This window comes from Musca vetustissima, unplaced genomic scaffold (genome assembly GCF_032173495.1).
Source record: "Musca vetustissima isolate MV318-11 ecotype Yass unplaced genomic scaffold, APGP_CSIRO_Mvet_v1 utg26657, whole genome shotgun sequence".
Classification (NCBI taxonomy): Eukaryota; Metazoa; Arthropoda; class Insecta; order Diptera; family Muscidae; genus Musca; species Musca vetustissima.
The window spans coordinates 154,738-174,831 of NW_026882043.1; the positions used below are offsets into that span (position 1 = coordinate 154,738).

Consider the following 20,094-nt stretch of genomic DNA (forward strand, 5'->3'; position numbering starts at 1 on the left):
ATTAATAACTGTTGTCATTTCCATTAAAACATCAGTGGCATTTGCATTCGTTGTTGTCGCCGGTGTAGTAGTACTGGTCTGCTGGTGTGGATGTTGATGTTGTGGCGTCACCGACACCGCCTGCGACTCCTCCATCAATGGCTGGCGTATCCGTGAATTATCCATGGTGCTGCGGCGACGAAAAATGTGCACATTTCTCAGGCCATTTAAAATACCAATCCGCCCTCGACTACCACGATGTTGCATAGCTGCTGGGGAATGACCAAAGTCACCGGGTTGCTGCTGTTGTGCCATGATGGCACTACTGTGAGATCTTTGACGTTGATGCTGATGATGGCGCTGGTGTCCTTCACCGCCCATCGACGAGGACGACATCACAGCACTCGATGCCCGCCTTTTGCCAGCCAATGACGACATCTCTTTTAGTCATACCTTCTCCTCGCCGGGCAGGGTGGGACCGCAGCGTACGAACTGAAATCAAAAGAACTAATATTTTTGGTATATAAACTCGCAAAGATAACTGCAATAGAAGTCGTTGTTGTTGGTGGTGTTATCTTTTTTTTTTGTAATACGAAAAAGCCAATTTGGATGAAATGGTGGTGATGATGATGATTATGAGGTTAAAACCAAAATAAAATTTAATAAAATGCAAAAAAGCGGTTCCAAGAGCAAAGCTTTTTAGAAAATGAGCAACGAAACCCTAAGAAAATTAAAATCAAGTACAAAGAACAGAACATAAAAAGCAATTTTTAACAGAGAATTTTTCAAAAAATATTTTTTAAGCAAGGATTTATTAAAAATGTTTTTTCGTCGGTTCGGTTCAGATTTAGATATAGCATCCCTATACATATATTTTCGTCTGATTTTATGTAAATGCTGCATCAAAGTTTTCATATATCTTTCGATTTGCACGAAACTTGGCATAGCGTACTGAATTAGGCCTAGAATGACGTACGTCATGTTTCGTGAAAATCGGTTCAGATTTAGATATAGCTCCCATATGTAGTTTCGCCCGATTTTAGGCAAATGGTGCACCAAAGTCTCTGAAAATCATTCGATTTGCACGAAATTTGTCATAGCGTACTGAATTAAGCCTAGAATGATGTGTGTTAAGTTTCGCATTAGATTTCGATATAGCTCCCATATATATTTTTGTCACATTTTAGGTAAATGGTGCACCAAAGTCCCTATATATGTTTCGATGTGCACGAAATTTGGTACAGCGTACTGAATTAAGTCTAGGGTGGTGTGTGTCAAGTTTCGTGGAAATCGGTTCAGATTTAGATATAGCTCCAATATATATTTTCGTCCGATTTTATGTAAATGCTACACCAAAGTCCCTATTTGTCCTTCGATTTGCACGACATTTGGTATAGCGTACTGAATTGAGTCTGGAATGATGTTTGTTAAATTTCCTGAAAATCGGTTCAGATTTCGATATAGCTCCCGTATATATTTTCGTCCGATGTTATGTAAATGGTGCACCAAAGTCCCTATATATCCTTCGATTTGCACGAAATTTGGCATAGCGTACTGAATTAAGTCTAGAATGTTGTGTGGTAAGTTTTGGGAAAATCGGTTCAGATTTAGATATAGCTTCCACATATATTTTCGTCCGATTTTAGGTAAATGGTGCACCAAAGTCCCTATATATCCTTCGATTTGCACGAAATTTGGCATAGCGTACTGAATTGAGTCTGGAATGATGTTTGTTAAATTTCCTGAAAATCTGTTCAGATTTAGATATAGCTCCCATATATATTTTCGTCCGATGTTATGTAAATGGTGCAACAAAGTCCCTATATATCTTTCGAGTTGCACGAAATTCGGCAAAGCGTACTGAATTGAGTCTAGAACGACGTGTGCTAAGATTCGTGAAAATCGGTTCCGATATAGATATAGCTCCCATATATATTTTCGTCCGATTTAAGTTAAAGGGTGCAGCAAAGTCCCTATATAACTTTCGACTTGCACGAAATTTGGCATTGCGTACTGCATTAAGTCTAGGGTGGTGTGTGTCAAGTTTCGTGAAAATTGGTTCAGATTTAGATATAGCTCCCACGTATACATACATATATTCGTCCGATTTTACATAGATGGTGCACAAAACTCCTAATGTTTATACGATATGAAAACGAAATTTTTAACAACGTATGAAATTGAGACTTGAATAATGTTATGGCGTTTTGCTGCAATTGATGCAGCCATAGCTTCCATATGTATTTCGAACGGGTGTCTGATTGAGATTAAAATTTTGAATAGTGCGGTGTATGAATAGCGTGTATCTAATTTTCTATAAATTCGTTTCCATAAATATAACCCATAGTACGCAGAAAACCCTAAACTCAAATTATTTTCTTTTTAAATTAATTTAATTTAAATAAATCACTTCCCTTGAAAAATTCCGCTTCATTTCTATTAATCTAAGTAACCAATTAAGCAATTTAATCTAAAGTATTCCTTTGATTAATTGATTATTTTCACACGCCAATTACCAGATCTTGTTAAAAATTTGCCCCATTTTTCAATTCAATGATTTTTGAAAGCCAAAGCATTTAAATTACAAAAATAATAATTTAATTAAAGCATAGCTTATGGTAGCGAGTGCGAGGGGGTGCGGAAATGGAAAGCAAAATATAGAAGAACATCTTATTGAGAAAAGTGAATGTGATTGAAAGAAAGACAGCCGACACTTACACGCACACACACATAAGTATACAAAATCTTACCGAGACCTGAGTGGCTGTGTATGAATTGGCCCGTGGTCGATTACTGAGGAATGCAGTGCGCCAGCGGCGCTTTACCTGGGCGATAACTTCACCGTTGCAGAAACAGAACAGCGTGGCGACGCAGAGGCCCTGGAAGTAAAAGAAGAAGAGGGAAAAACGGTGTTAATTAAAATAATGAGGAAAATCAATGGAAAATATATAAAGATGATTAAAATCCAGTTGGTCCTCGAAATATTTTTTTCAAAATCCACGGCACTGTGGGTCACTGAAAAGATATTTCAAAAAATTCTCGCTTCTAGTACATCATACACTTATTAATTACATACGATATATATTTTTCAATTCTAAGCTCCTGGTAGATCCTGAAAATTATTATTCACGTGTCTACTCTTCTTTGAAAAAAATTTCGTTAAAAAATCCGTAGTAGCCCCCACCTTATCATAGAGGTAAGAAAAAAATAAAATTACGCTAATCGCTATTTGCCACATTTAAAAAGCGCTCATACCCATCAGAAAAATTCTTGTTTTTTTTTTTTTCTTCGTTAAAATTCTTTGTAATCAACACAGCAGTAAATAGAGTAAAACATCCTGAACAAAGAAAAGAAAACCAGAAAGAATCCACAAAAAAGCAACAACCAACAAATAAAGTGCTTAACGCTGAATCCAACATCCGTGGCAGCAGACGGCAATGGGAATACGATAAAGAATTCCATTTGGCACACAGTGAATGGCTTAACCCGAAAGCGACCACATTTCAGGGCAGAAGTAAGCCCTACAAGTAAAATATGGAGGGAAATGAAAAACAAAACCCAGAACAGGAAAGGAAGAACGTGCGGAAGAAAGGACTCAAGCAGCATGCTTATGATTGTGAAGCTTATGGCTAGGTTTGCCAGTTTTTGTGAAAAAATAACAGCTGGTTTTTTGTTAGTTTTTTTTCATCCGCTCAGTACATTTTGTGCTTAACATAATATAAGGCTTAAATTATTTTGGCAATTACATCCCAAAATGGTGTTTATTCAGTACATAATAATTAAAAAAATGTTTGCAGAATTGTTTACAAATTACAATAAAAGCCTTAAAAAATATTCTTTATAAACTCCACGCCTTGGGTGGAGCATTGAAAAAATAATCTATAAACCAGTGAGCGGAGCAGTATAGTCGGACGGAGTCGACAATTCGATACCCTAAACAACTATCTCGGAACTCTAAATTTCTGCGGATGTTTATTCCGAGCCTGACCTATATTTCGCAATATTTGCACCCTTTTACCTGATTAGAGGTCAGCAGAACCTCTTCCTAACACTGATATATTTTCCCAATATTACTAATATTCAGTACAGTCCTTCTAATTACTTGTCCATATTCCCTTCACCATGGGTTGTGTTCTGATGTTCGGCTTATAACTGTGACCTTAGATCGACTGGAAAAAACTCAAAAAATTAAGTTTTCGGTCCACTTCATCCCAAAATTATTATCTGATCACCACCAAAAATATAGGCGTTGTCTTTGATCATAACTGGAATCTCATGGAAATTTCAAAGCGATCAGCGCTATATTTCCGCCCTAAAGTATGGTAATGGGTTACTAAATAATATCTCAGTACGTAAGCACCTGTAAATATTTAAGTGTAACTCCCACATCTGAGTACATACGACCATATAAATGGTATAAATTTAAAGGTCAACCACTCCTCTTGGATATACTATCAACTTTGCGGGTCTATGTTCTTCAGGGGTAAATATATATGCCATAGAATACAGGGTCCATTTGACCCTCTAAATATTGACCGATCTTTATCAAAACAGACAAGCTTATTCTTTGGCCCAATGCCTTTTTCCATGGAAAAATTCGGTGTTTGGGCCACAATTGCGGCATCTGGAGCGGCCAGAAAATCTGATAAAAATAAAGTTGTTGGTCCATTTCAACCCCTAAATATTAATCGATCTTTTCCAAAAACAATAGGGGTCTTCATTGGCCAGAACCCATCCTACATGCAAAATTTCGTGAAGATTGGTCCATAACTGGGGCCTTTATCATGTTTACAAATTATAATGTTTACAGATTGACGGACGGACACACGCGTCTAGATCGACTAAGCTAATCGAGATATGACGATCGGTACACTTAAAGGTGGGTCTAGGACAAATATTTCGCGGCGTTACAAACTTTTGGGGCCGCAAAAAGCTATAATACCCTGACAACATAGTTGTGTAGGGTATAAAAATCCACGCCTTGTGTGGAGCCTTGAGAAAATATTCTTTATAAAATCCACGCCTTGTGTGGAGCCTTGAGAAAATATTCTTTATAAAATCCACGCCTTGTGTGGAGCCTTGAGAAAATATTCTTTATAAAATCCACGCCTTGTGTGGAGCCTTGAGAAAATATTCTTTATAAAATCCACGCCTTGTGTGGAGCCTTGAGAAAAATATTCTTTATAAAATCCACGCCTTGTGTGGAGCCTTGAGAAAATATTCTTTATAAAATCCACGCCTTGTGTGGAGCCTTGAGAAAATATTCTTTATAAAATCCACGCCTTGTGTGGAGCCTTGAGAAAATATTCTTTATAAAATCCACGCCTTGTGTGGAGCCTTGAAGAAATATTCTTTAAAAAATCCACGCCTTGTGTGGAGCCTTGAAAAAATATTCTTTAAAAAATCCACGCCTTGTGTGGAGCCTTGAAAAAATATTCTTTAAAAAATCCACGCCTTGTGTGGAGCCTTGAGAAAATATTCTTTAAAAAATCCACGCCTTGTGTGGAGCCTTGAAAAAATATTCTTTAAAAAATCCACGCCTTGTGTGGAGCCTTGAAAAAATATTCTTTAAAAAATCCACGCCTTGTGTGGAGCCTTGAAGAAATATTCTTTAAAAAATCCACGCCTTGTGTGGAGCCTTGAAAAAATATTCTTTAAAAAATCCACGCCTTGTGTGGAGCCTTGAAGAAATATTCTTTAAAAAAATCCACGCCTTGTGTGGAGCCTTGAAGAAATATTCTTTAAAAAAATCCACGCCTTGTGTGGAGCCTTGAAAAAATATTCTTTAAAAAATCCACGCCTTGTGTGGAGCCTTGAAGAAATATTCTGTGGATCCTTATTCTTTAAATCCTTGTGTGAAGCCTTGAAGAAATATTCTTTAAAAATTCCACGCCTTGTGTAGAGCCTTGAAAAAATATTCTTTAAAAAATTCACGCCTTGTGTGGAGCCTTGAAAAAATATTCTTTAAAAAATCCACGTATTATGGAAGCCTTGAAAAAATATATTTGATAAATCCAGGTTGGTTAGCTTGTCTCTCTATTACGTTAGTACTTGCATTATAATTTTTCTTATCTTCCTTGCTATTTATTTCATTCCGTTCTTCTTCTTAACTGTTGTTTTGTATTTAAAGTAAATAAAAACAACAAAAACTACATTTCATAAAAGCCTTCCTCTGTTTCTCATCCACCCTTCTTAACTGCATACAAAGAAACGGCAGACTGAATAATGCAGAACTTCGTTTACAGGATAAAGACTCCTTTATCCTTTGCATATGCGTTAAACAAATTGAATAAATAGAGAAAGGAAACATTTAGAGTAATAATAATGCTCCGTTAGTTGAAGGAATGAATAGAATGGCAATTTCAAAAGGAATGTTTTTTGAAAAAAAAAAAATTTTCGTACGACGGGACATGCTTAACAAAAATGTCGGATGTTCCTTGGAACAATTTTAAACAAATTCACATAGGAGAGAAGCAGGGATAGGATAATTGCAAATAGTTTAAAGATAGACTTTATTGAGACTATATATATAAAAAAGTACACCCTAAAGGTCGGCTACAGATATATTATCTAGGGAAGGCATGTATGAAACAATTAGTCCTGCCAAATCGAATTTGTATAAGAATACAAATATTTCTAAAAAAATATTTTTATTTTTTTTTCTGCCAGCATTGTTGCATCTTATTTTCAACCCTCTCCAGCTGATGACTGCTGACAATGCTGATAAATGTTTTCCCATTTAAGAATTGAATTGATGCCATTTACATGTGGTTTTTAAACACTCAACGTCAAGTGGTTCTATCCTGATATTAAAAGCAGAAGGTAGCAGCAAAACAAATGGTTTTTAAGTTCTGCAATATATCTTCGTAATTTCAGATGCACAAGCAGTCAGTCGGTATGCAAATGCATTTCCCCACAATGAAAAAACAAAATTCACTCACACACACACACATTCACAATAATATTTGCTCATCATGTGAAATATTGTATTTGTCGAGGAGCAGCATGTGGAACTGAAATAAAAAAAATAAAAAATATATATCGTCTTACTGAAACTTCAAAAGTTTCATCTGGCTGCTGCTATCTTATCTACTTATTCAGAGTCATAAATGTGTGTGTGTATGTATGTGAGTCGCATAATAGATAGATAGCATGGGGAATGGCATGAAATATGCATGCACAATTTGTATAAATGTAAAATAGAGTTTTATTGCAATCTGTTAGTGTGTGGATGCTAACATGCGTTAAGCTTAAATACAAATACATATATCATTATGCAAAATTATAACGACAGGAAAAAACATCGACTATATAAAAAAATAAATCTGTATTATCTTGCACTTAGTGGGTTATGATTTGGGATCATAAAAATGGGAATAATAAACAGATATTTTGTAGAGAACACCGATATTTTGTAGAGAACACAAGGCTTCACACAAGGCGTAGATTTTTTAAAGAATATTTTATCAAGGCTCCACACAAGGCGTAGATTTTTTAAAGAATATTTTATCAAGGCTCCACACAAGGCGTAGATTTTTTAAAGAATATTTTATCAAGGCTCCACACAAGGCGTAGATTTTTTAAAGAATATTTTATCAAGGCTCCACACAAGGCGTAGATTTTTTAAAGAATATTTTATCAAGGCTCCACACAAGGCGTAGATTTTTTAAAGAATATTTTATCAAGGCTCCACACAAGGCGTAGATTTTTTAAAGAATATTTTTCAAGGCATTGCCAAGAATAGTTTTACAAGGCTCCACACAAGGCGTGAATTTTTTATACTCTTCACCACACTGTGGCACAGGGTATTATGTCTTTGTGCATATGTTTGTAACAGGCAAAAATAATCGAGATAGACCCATGGTTCCTTTTGAGAATATGCATAGACTCACTTTCTGAGTCGATTTATGCATTCCGTCCATCTGTTGATGTTAAATTGGACAAATTAGTGGTCGCATTTATGATCCGATTCGCATGAAATTTGGCACATGTCACTTATTTGGCCCAAGGACGAACCCTATTGGAATTGGAAAAAATCGGTTCAGATTTAGATATAACTCCCATATATAGTTTTGTCCGATTTAACGTAAATGGGGTACCAGAGTGCCTATATATCTTTCGATTTACACGAAATTTAGTATCGCCTACAGAATTAGGTCTAGAATGATGTGTGCTAAGTTTCGTGAAAATCAGTTCAGAGTTAGATATAGCTCTCATATATAGTTTCGCCCGATTTTAAGTAAATGGTGCACCAAAGTCCCTAAAAATCATTCGATTTGCACGAATTTTGGCATAGCGTATGAAATTAAGTCTAGAATGATGTGTGCTAAGTTTCGAGAAAATCAGTTCAGATTTAGATATAGCTCCCATATATAGTTTCGCCCGATTTAAGGTAAATGGCGTACCAAAATCCTTATATATCTTTCGATTTGCACGAAATTTGGTATAGCCTACTGAATTAGGTCTAAAATGATGTGTGTTGAGTTTCCTGAATATCGGTCCAGATTTAGATATAGCTCCCCTATATATATTTTCCTCCGATTTAATGTAAATGGTGCACCAAAGTCAATATATATCTTTCGATTTGCACGGCATAGCGTAATGAATTAGGTCTAGAAGGATGGGTGTGTGGTAATTTATGGTCACCCAAATTAGTTGTTTTATTTTATTACTAAGTGGTTTGCTGGGATGCAGCACATTACAATTCCCAGTATTTTGATTTTTATTCTTGTTCTCTTTCACTGCACTCGTATGAACAGTCAAATTTGTATACCCTCCAAAAACACCTATTGGTATTTAGCCAACGCACATATAAATATCTATGTGGTCCAGCGGAAGAGCGCCTGCTCGCCGTTCAGTAGGTCCCCGGTTCGATCCCCAGCTGGGACGAAACAATTTTCTTTTCGACATTTATCCATACAGTTGGAGACTTTTGGGACAATTGATATGTATGTAACAGAGAGTATTTGCTGCGCTCTCTCTTACTTACAATCTATGATAGTGTGTGTTGTAATATTGAGTGAGTTCACTTACGTACCCGTTACTAGTGGTGAAGATCACCAATGACAATATTAGGAGATCTAATTGTTATTCTCTGGTGTACCCATAATTAATGGAGAAGATCACAGCATACTCGGATTTTCATATGAAGCCTTAGTATTCTCTCGCGTAACCGTTACTAGTGGTGAAAACTGTAATGGATTGAGTTAGTGTCTTCCTAAAAGTTCGTTTAGCTTAGCGTATTTCTTTCGCATTTTTGGCTTAACAGCAATAAGACGTAGCTACCCAAAGGAAATACAGTGATTGTGAAAAAAGTGAAAATTTATAAAAGTCCACATTTATAAAGTTAAAAAAATTGTAATTAAAATCCATAAATATTTTCGTCATCAACGAGTTTTTTAATAAAATTACTATTGAATATTTTTGGAAACCGGTTGCATTAATAGCATAAATGGTAATTTCGAGAATAAAATTATAATTTAGCCACATTTTTAACCGTCGAATTTCATAGTTTATCCACAGACTTTGGTCTGATTGTCTGAGTATTGTTGGCAGCTGCTATCGTTTGGCTTATGAAAAACCCCAATCCTCAAAATTCAGCAGTAATTACCATCTTTGTAACAAATCATATTTGGGTAAGAATTAAAAATTCTAGAAAAAAATAAGTTACCAACAATATTTACTCTTTCAACGTCTAGATTTTGACATTTTATCCATCGTTTATGGCATATTGGTATGCTTCTTTGGCCGTAAAAGAGAATATAATTTGTATTCCGCCATATAGATTAAGTTTACTACATATTTTAAATGGTAGAATTGTGTAATTGATCACCTAAAACCAAAAAAATGCACTAAAGTAAACGAAAATAATACAACAACAAAAATTAATGAAGGTTACAACTCCAGCTATTGGGTTACCCATAAAAAAATCCAATACCCGAAAAAAAAATCTATTCTAACATTACCAGATCAAGCGGCATGGAAAAGGTTAATTTCTGATGTGCACATTTATTGTCATATGAACCACTGTGCGAATTAGAACTTTGGCGCAAAGAGAAAACGAAGAAAAATAACTGACCAATTACAGCGCAATTCAAATCTAAAAATAGATATTATATCAAGTACTGGTTTACATATTGCCAATGTCAGTGGGTCACTTTAATACTGCATGAGAAGGCGAAAACCTCAATTAACCACCACAACGACAGCAACCACGGTAGCCTAGTCGGCTAGCCGGTTCTGCACACAAACATCAACACCATCACCAAGGTCGTGGGTTCAAACCCCGCCTGAGGCAAATTGTACTTATAATATTTAGAAATATTAAAATTCATGATAAGTATTTAGAAAAACTTTATTAGGATTAATATCAAAATCCTAAACATATGCAACAAATGTTAACTCCTCTAATGATCCTCATTAAGTCCTTACAGCTAAACACACATACACATCAACACATACATTCACACATACAACACCCATACATACATCATCGAGGCCTCGGCGATCATCTATGGAGATGTAAGAAAAAGGATCAAAAAGGATATCCTAAAAACCTAAAAAAATTGCGTGAGTTTTTAACTATAACAATTGTATCATGTAGAAGTTAAAATTGTTGCATATATTTAAATTTATTTATCTTCCTACTGCCTTAATTTTTTTATAAAACTAAATTAATTTTTGAATAACTTCAAAAAAGGATAATTTTGATGACTATCATTTAAATTGCGTATTTATATTAAATAACATTATGGACAGATCATATTCTGCCACTATACTTTTCTAATTTCAAGATGTCTTTTTTTCCCGTAATAAAGAAAAAAACCGAAAACGCAAAGTAAATGAAAGATATCAATATTAGTCCTTAAAATACTCAATTTTTTTTATCTATAACACGAATTCTACTGCGAGATAAATCTAAATTTAAGCCCCTTGAAAATCTACCTAATCTAATAATCTGTCCACATTGAGATATAAGATAAAATGAATTCTCAACTCTATCTTTTTATATGCCTATTGAAAGGCTGATCTGTTTTGTTTGTATTAACTTTGGAATCACCCAGAAGTTATTATTATTGAAATATATCTTATGTTATTAACAACATGAATCTTTAAAAACTTCTCTGTTCTTACTTGAGGTGAGGTAAACAAGGGTAAAACCTGTGTTTGGGGTCTCAACCATTTCTTTCGCCACTGAGACCATGGAAGGGTAGGGTTTTGAGGCACGAACTCCCACTAACATCTGGAGTTCCTTGTGTGTATCGTAGGATTGTTGTTTTTTCTTTGCAATGTAATAATCGGCTGAACCAACACGGGTACAGAGTTGGCCAGCTACATAGTCCATCCAAAATTAGTGTAATGTTTCGGGAGTCTATAATAATATTTTCTTTTATGTTCAGGATGATATGCTACCAAGTTCAATATATACGAACCCCCCCACCCGACTGTTTGTTAGCAATCAATGGCTCCCACTGTCTGCTTTGTTCTTTAAGTCAATATAAATCAAAATCTTCACCAGCATATTATCCCCAAGATCAAGATCGTAAAGTTTAAAAGTTATGATGAGGATTCTCACATACAACAAATTGAAAAATACAACCAACTCTTGATGGGATATAACAGGTGCTAAGTGTCGTGAAAATCGGTTCAGATTTAGATATAGCACCTATATAGTTTTTCTTCCGATTTTTTGTAAATTGTGCACTAAAGACCCAAAGTTTTTCCGATTATCACACAATTTTGTACAATGAACTGTAGTTAATAAGAGTTAATCTCTGGCAAGTCTCATTGAAATCGGTTCTGATTATATATAGAGTTGCTATATATATATATACAGCAACTCTATATCTGACCAAATGAAAAATTTAGTATAGGTTGCAGAATAACATGTTTTGGATCCATTTTCGTGTTTATGGTCCTTCAACGTCTGTTAGTGAAGGGTATCATATAGTCGGCCCCGTCCAACTTTACTACTTTCCTTACTGGTTTCAAGAATATTTTTTCAAGACGCTGATTTTTTTACAACTTTAATATTAAATATTTTAAAACAAAAATATTGTCCCCTTTCTCCAGCCTTTTTAATTACATATTTCATAAACGTTTTTGTTGTTGCGGTGTTAATAGAAGACTACAATTTTAAATATTACAACTTTCCTTCAACAATGTGCCAAGACTAAGGAACTTAAGATTGTTGGCGAAAGGATAATCTCTGTAAATATTTAACATAGCCATCTTTTCTGGTGTTGTTGCACTCAAGTTTTATCTCTTATGACTCAATACATCTTTCATCACTTTTGCCATCATCATCATCACACAATGTCTTAGTAATTTTGTTATAAAGAAATGCAACATCTAAAAGGAAGTGTGGGTGGAAGCAGACCTACGGGGACGAGGAGGATAAGTTTAATAGCAAAATGTAATTTGAAACGACTCTTGATGCTGCTCGGCTACTTAGCAAAAATGCAATTAGTAGTTGTTAATATTATGATGTAGGTATCTATGGGTATGTGTGTGAGGGATAGTTTGAGACACTATCAAAAGTTATAAAAGACATGGATTAAATCGCTTAAAACTAAGGAAAGAAAACTTGAAGTTTTCCGGAGATTACAGTTTGGTCAATTAAAGGCAATAAAGGGAAGAAGAGGATAACCATAGATTACTATCCTGTTTGTAGACAAATTTTAAATGCCGTAAAAATTGTATGTGTAAGGACTCACCTGAAACGATGCTGTAAATGCTGAAATTACTTCATAGGTATGTTCCAAAGGATGTCCAGGATCTGGATGGAATGGTGTCACAATGTACTGTAGACCCAATAAGGGGACAAGTAATAACGTTGCACTGAAAAGAGAATAAAAAGGATTGATTTATAAAAAGGATGTTTTTTTCTAGGCTTCTATAAGACGTGGATTTTATAAAGAATATTTTTTCTAGGCGTCTATAGGCGTGGATTTTATAAAGAATATTTTTTCTAGGCGTCTATAGGCGTGGATTTTATAAAGAATATTTTTTCTAGGCGTCTATAGGCGTGGATTTTATAAAGAATATTTTTTCTAGGCGTCTATAGGCGTGGATTTTATAAAGAATATTTTTTCTAGGCGTCTATAGGCGTGGATTTTATAAAGAATATTTTTTCTAGGCGTCTATAGGCGTGGATTTTATAAAGAATATTTTTTCTAGGCGTCTATAGGCGTGGATTTTATAAAGAATATTTTTTCTAGGCGTCTATAGGCGTGGATTTTATAAAGAATATTTTTTCTAGGCGTCTATAGGCGTGGATTTTATAAAGAATATTTTTTCTAGGCGTCTATAGGCGTGGATTTTATAAAGAATATTTTTTCTAGGCGTCTATAGGCGTGGATTTTATAAAGAATATTTTTTCTAGGCGTCTATAGGCGTGGATTTTTAAAGCTTAATTGAGACTTAACTAGGGCTAGGATTTGTCAAAGGAAATTTTTTTCGAAGGTTAGTCGTGGAGGAATACGAATGTATTTTCTATCAAAAAGTAGTGCTAGGGGACTACGCATTTTTTCTATAGTAAAAAAGTAGTAGAATTTTTTCTATAGAAGAAAGTAGTCCCGGGGGAACCACGATTTTTTTTCTATACAAAAAAAGTAGTCCTCGGGGACCACGGTTTTTTTCTGTAGAAAAAAAGTAGTCCTGGGGGAAAACAAGTAGTCCTAGGGGACTACGATTTTTTTTCTATTGAAAAAATTAGTCCTGGGGGCTAAGAATTTTTTCTATAGAAAAAAGTAGCGCTGGAAGACTTCGAATTTTTTCTATAAAAAAAGTAGTCCTGGGGGACTACAATTTTTTTTTCTGCTAGGTGACTACCAACTTTTGTCTGTATTAAAACATTAAAAAAATTACTCACCGAAATGCTTGTATCACTGGTCTCGAAGGACCACAACTATTTTGCAATGATGCCGGTGCCTTCAACTTCAGCAGGACAACCCGAACAATATTGCAGAGAAAGAGTAAATTAAGGAATATTGAAATGCAAACGGGTACCACCAGGATGGCACGATAATTTTTGTCATCCATCCAGCAGCTGAGATAAGAACAACAAATTTTTAAATTATTAAAAACCATTTTATGTTTAATTCATTCTTGAACTTACTGCGTATTTTCCTGAGCCGTTCCGATAAGGCCACGCACCAAACCATACACCATTATCACAATTGCCGGTGAACCCCATCCAAAGGCTATCAGCCATTTGACCAGTTTCTTTTCTGAGATGAAGGCTGATACCAGTACCGTATGCAGATAGAAGCCCTCACACAACATCCATGAATAGTTGGTTAAAAGGAAATAATGCAGGACTATGTGTAAACCCACACAAGGGGGCTGAAATGGGAGAAAAAGAGAAAAAATGTAGAAAACAAATTAGATTATTAGAAAATACTTTTACTGCTAATCCCCAAATACACATTTACATATGACATAATAAGTTTTCTTCTTTAAAAACTCTATGGCATTTATATATGGATGTTTGCAAACAAGAAAAATTCCTAATAAGTCCCAAGGATTCTCTCTTAACAATCCATGAATTATTAACTCACACATACATACACAAACAAACTAGTATTCCAAGGAAAATGGTAAAAATGAGACATCTATTTTAAAATGTTCAGAAGAAAAACAAATAATCCATAAATTGAATATTCTTATGGGAAATCAATAAGAAAACATTGTTTTGTTTTTTTGGGGAGGTGCAGGAAACACACAATGGTCTATTAACAATGGGTACAAGGCAATGAGACTTGTGGGCAATCAACAGGAAAATTGCCTTGTCTCTAAACTTAAAAAAACTAAATTGAAGCCTTACAAAAATATTCTTTAAAAAATCCACGCCTTATAGAAGCCTTACAAAAATATTCTTTAAAAAATCCACGCCTTATAGAAGCCTTACAAAAATATTCTTTAAAAAATCCACGCCTTATAGAAGCCTTACAAAAATATTCTTTAAAAAATCCACGCCTCATAGAAGCCTTACAAAAATATTCTTTAAAAAATCCACGCCTCATAGAAGCCTTACAAAAATATTCTTTAAAAAATCCACGCCTCATAGAAGCCTTACAAAAATATTCTTTAAAAAATCCACGCCTCATAGAAGCCTTACAAAAATATTCTTTAAAAAATCCACGCCTTAAAAAATCCACGCCTCATAGAAACCTTACAAAAATATTCTTTAAAAAATCCACGCCTCATAGAAACCTTACAAAAATATTCTTTAAAAAATCCACAACTCATAGAAGCCTTACAAAAATATTCTTTAAAAAATCCACGCCTCATAGAAGCCTTACAAAAATATTCTTTAAAAAATCCACGCCTCATAGAAGCCTTAAAAAATATTCTTTAAAAAATCCACGCCTCATAGAAGCCTTATAAAAATATTCTTTAAAAATATTCTTTAAAAAATCCACGCCTCATAGAAGCCTTACAAAAATATTCTTTAAAAAATCCACGCCTCATAGAAACCTTACAAAAATATTCTTTAAAAAATCCACGCCTCATAGAAACCTTACAAAAATATTCTTTAAAAAATCCACGCCTCATAGAAGCCTTACAAAAATATTCTTTGAAAAAATTCGGGCCCTACAAAAATATTCTTTGAAAAAATTCAGGCCTTACAAAAATATTCTTTAAAAAATCCACGCCTCATAAAAGTCTTACAAATATATTCTTTAAAAAAATTCAGGCCTTACAAAAATATTCTTTAAAAAATCCACGCCTCATAGAAGCCTTACAAAAATATTCTTTAAAAAATCCACGCCTCATAGAAGCCTTACAAAAATATTCTTTAAAAAATCCACGCCTCATAGAAGCCTTACAAAAATATTCTTTAAAAAATCCACGCTTCATAGAAGCCTTACAAAAATATTCTTTAAAAAATCCACGCCTCATAGAAGCCTTACAAAAATATTCTTTAAAAAATCCACGCCTCATAGAAGCCTTACAAAAATATTCTTTAAAAAATCCACGCCTCATAGAAGCCTTACAAAAATATTCTTTAAAAAATCCACGCCTCATAGAAACCTTACAAAATTATTCTTTAAAAAATCCACGCCTCATAGAAGCCTTACAAAAATATTCTTTAAAAAATCCACGCCTCATAGAAGCCTTACAAAAATATTCTTTAAAAAATCCACGCCTCATAGAAGCCTTACAAAAATATTCTTTAAAAAATCCACGCCTCATAGAAGCCTTACAAAAATATTCTTTAAAAAATCCACGCCTCATAGAAGCCTTACAAAAATATTCTTTAAAAAATCCACGCCTCATAGAAGCCTTACAAAAATATTCTTTAAAAAATCCACGCCTCATAGAAGCCTTACAAAAATATTCTTTAAAAAATCCACGCCTCATAGAAGCCTTACAAAAAAATTTTATAAAAAATCCACGCCTCATAGAAGCCTTACAAAAATATTCTTTAAAAAATCCACGCCTCATAGAAGCCTTACAAAAATATTCTTTAAAAAATCCACGCCTCATAGAAGCCTTACAAAAATATTCTTTAAAAAATCCACGCCTCATAGAAGCCTTACAAAAATATTCTTTAAAAAATCCACGCCTCATAGAAGCCTTACAAAAATATTCTTTAAAAAATCCACGCCTCATAGAAGCCTTACAAAAATATTCTTTAAAAAATCCACGCCTCATAGAAGCCTTACAAAAATATTCTTTAAAAAATCCACGCCTCATAGAAGCCTTACAAAAATATTCTTTAAAAAATCCACGCCTCATAGAAGCCTTACAAAAATATTCTTTAAAAAATACATTATAAAAATTCTGATCTGATTCTGATTGTATTTTTTAGTGCCTCAAATTATTTAGTTTTTTTATTAAAACTTACGGGACTACTTTTGACGATATCATGATTAGGTACCACAACCAAATACCACACTAACCACAGAGAGTTATTGGCAGCGAACGATGAGAAGAGATTCATGTGCAGGGTGATGCGGGCACATTTTAAAGATCTGAAATGAAAAACAAAAATTGAAATTGATTGAAAAAAATTGAATAACAGAAAATCATCTTAAATTTTGGTGGCCACATATAAAATGCAGTGAACTTAAATTATTGCAACATGACCACTTCGCAGCTACCTCCTCCTCAATGCATATTTCATGATTTCGTTATGGTCAAAGGTCATATGGGGGCGTATGATAGTCCGACATGTCACTTTATAAATCATACGCATACGTTATGGTGGTCAAACACAACAATAACAACAACTACAATAGTTTGTTATTCCATAGCTGATGATAATAGAGGTTGTGTAAATCGGGTAACACAGTTCACACTTTGTGGGGCTATTTGTTACACTTTAACCACTGATTTGTGGGGTGGTGGTGGTGCAAAGGAAGTTGAATTTAAATTTATTACAGCAGATAAAAGAAAAGCTGGAAAATTGTGTTGTAGTGCGAAGGAAAGCAAACTTAATATATTGTCAGGATATACACAAGAAGAAGAAGATGAACAACAGCTGGCTGGCAGTTAATATTAATAGTATCATCTGTCGTCGAATCTTCGAAGAGTTAATACAGGTAGGTACTCTATTAAGTTATCTGCTAGCAAAGGCTGTGAATGATTTTATTTATTTGCGAATTAAATCTGAGATAAATTTTTATAGGAGGGTGACAGGAGAATTCAAAGAGAAATTGGGTTAATTCTTAAAGACTCGACAATAATTTTCCACATTTTGAAATAAAAGTCGGATATACCATACATTATATATATATATATACAGAATCAGAGCAAAATTCCATCCTAAGCTGAAGCTTTGGGCCCTTAAACTCCTTAACGGACTTCTTTTAAAAAACAGACTGTAAAGGAAAGGAAATGTAAAGGAAAATACAAAAGCAACATTTGGGTACCAAAAATCACCACCAAGAAACCCATGGTACGATCAGGAGTGTCATAATGCTACTTGTGTGAAAAACGCAGCGTATAGGGCAACCCTGCAGACAGTAGCAACACGTAATGTGATGGAGAAATATCGGGAGGAAAGGAGAGAGGAGAAACGTGTTTTCAGAAAAAAGAACAAGAAAAACGTGAGCGTGAGCAATTCGAGATGTACAGGAGTCAGAATGAAGTCCGAAAATTTTACCAACGAGTAAAACACCAAACCGAAGGCTTTGGTGCAGGCACATCCTCCTGTAGAGATGAAGAAGGAAACCTGGGGACATATACTGACAGCGCGCTGAGGATCTGGAAGGGGCATTTTGAATAACTTCTAGTATCAAATTGTTGAGGTAAAGAGGATACCCCAGAACCAATAATAGATGACGGTATAGAGTGTATACCACCTAGCCAAGATGAGGTCAGAATAGCAATCAATCGGCGGAAGAAAAATAAAGCAGCAGGTGCCGATAGTTTACAAGCCGAATTATTCAAGACTGGTGGTCAGATGCTGGTAAGGAGCATGCACTAGCTTTTTAGTACAATTTGGCTAGAGAAAAGCATGCCCAATGATTGGAACCTCAGCATCCTGTGTCCCGTGCACAAAAAAGGAGACAAGACGATATGTGCCAACTATAGAGGGATAAGTCTCCTTCCCATCGCATATAAAGTGCTATCCAGTGTGCTGTGTGAACGACCGAAGCCAATGGTCAATGACATTATTGGACCATACCAATGCGGCTTCAGACCAGGCAAATCCAACATTGACCAGATTTTCACTCTGCGCCAAGTCCTGGGAAAAAATCCCACGAATAACACATCGACACATTCCACCTATTCGTCGACTATAAAGACGCATTCGACAGCCTTATCCGTTTAGAGGTGTATAAAGCCATGTCTGCGTTTAGCATTCCTGCAAAATTAATACGGCTATGCAGGATAACTTTAACTGGCACATGATCAGCAGTTAAAGTCGAAAAGGACCTATCAGAGCCCTTCAATATCGAACGAGGCTTCAGACAAGATGACAGTTTGTCGTGTGACCTTTTTAACATCCTGCTGGAAAAGGTCATACGAGTGGCAAAAGTTAACAGAAATGGCACTCTGTACACCAAACAACATATGTTACTCGCCTACGCCGATGACATCGACATAATGTGTCGAACACTGAGAGCGGTAACAGCCACCTTTGAACAAATTGAGAAGGTGTCTGCCAAAGTGGGTCTGGTAGTAAACGGCGAAAAGACCAAGCTGATGGTATTAACGCGCAAGACGTCCAGTAGTCTCGGACCAACTGTGGAACTTGAGAACTGCAGCTTCGAGGTAGTCAAAGATTTTATATACCTTGGTACCGCCATAAATAAAACGAATGACGTCAGTTTTGAAATTCGGAGAAGGATAATGATGGCCAACAGATGCTACTATGGTCTGAGCAAACAACTCAAAAGCAAGGTCACCTCCCGCCAGACCAAACTCACACTCTACAAGACGCTGATATTACCCGTGCTGTTTTATGGATCTGAAGCATGGGTACTTGCGCAAGCAGATGAGGCAGCTCTTGGAGTGTTTGAGAGAAAAATTTTACGAAAGATCTATGCGCCGATCTGCGTTGACGGTGAATATCGCCGTCGAATGAACTATGAGTTGTACCAGCTATTCTCGGACATCGACATTGTTGGACGTATTGAGCTGCAGCGACTACGTTGGCTAGGTTATGTTGTGAAAATGGATGAAGATGCCCCAGCCCAAAAGGCATATAAAAGCGAACCAATACATAGCAGAAGCGTGGTCTTTTTAAAGGACATTTTTTCAAGGCTTATCAGAGGAGTACATTTTTATACCCTACTCAACTATGTTGTCAGGGTATTATAGCTTTGTGCAGTCCCAAAAGTTTGTAACACCGCGAAATATTGGTCCTAGACCCGCCTTTAAGTATACCGATCGTCATATCTCGACTAGCTGAGTCGATCTAGACATGTGTATCCGTCCGTCTGTCCATTATAATTTGTAAACACGATACAGGCCACAGTTATGGAACAATCTTGTGGAACAATCTAAATATTCTTTCCCAAAAAGATCGGTTAATATTTAGGGGATGAAATGGACCAAATACTAAATTTTTGTAGGTTTTTCTGGTCGCTCCAGAGGCCGGGGTCGGGCCAAAGAATAAGCATGCCTGTTTTGATAAAGATCGGTCAATATTTAACG

At 35.3% G+C, this 20,094-nt stretch overlaps 1 protein-coding gene across 1 annotated transcript in view; it reads right to left on the reverse strand.

Moving 5' to 3' along the window:
- Positions 1-302: 302 nt before the first annotated feature.
- LOC133328175 (calcitonin gene-related peptide type 1 receptor) overlaps positions 303-20,094 on the reverse strand; it is a 56,802-nt gene continuing 37,010 nt past the window's right edge. The window contains exons 5-10 of the mRNA XM_061536730.1: positions 16,835-16,961; positions 14,099-14,325; positions 13,853-14,029; positions 12,696-12,819; positions 2,730-2,858; positions 303-471 (exon numbers count right to left, since the gene is read on the reverse strand). Coding sequence (XP_061392714.1) covers positions 427-471; positions 2,730-2,858; positions 12,696-12,819; positions 13,853-14,029; positions 14,099-14,325; positions 16,835-16,961 — 829 coding nt within the window. The 3' untranslated portion in view covers positions 303-426. The remainder of the gene's footprint in view (positions 472-2,729; positions 2,859-12,695; positions 12,820-13,852; positions 14,030-14,098; positions 14,326-16,834; positions 16,962-20,094) is intronic.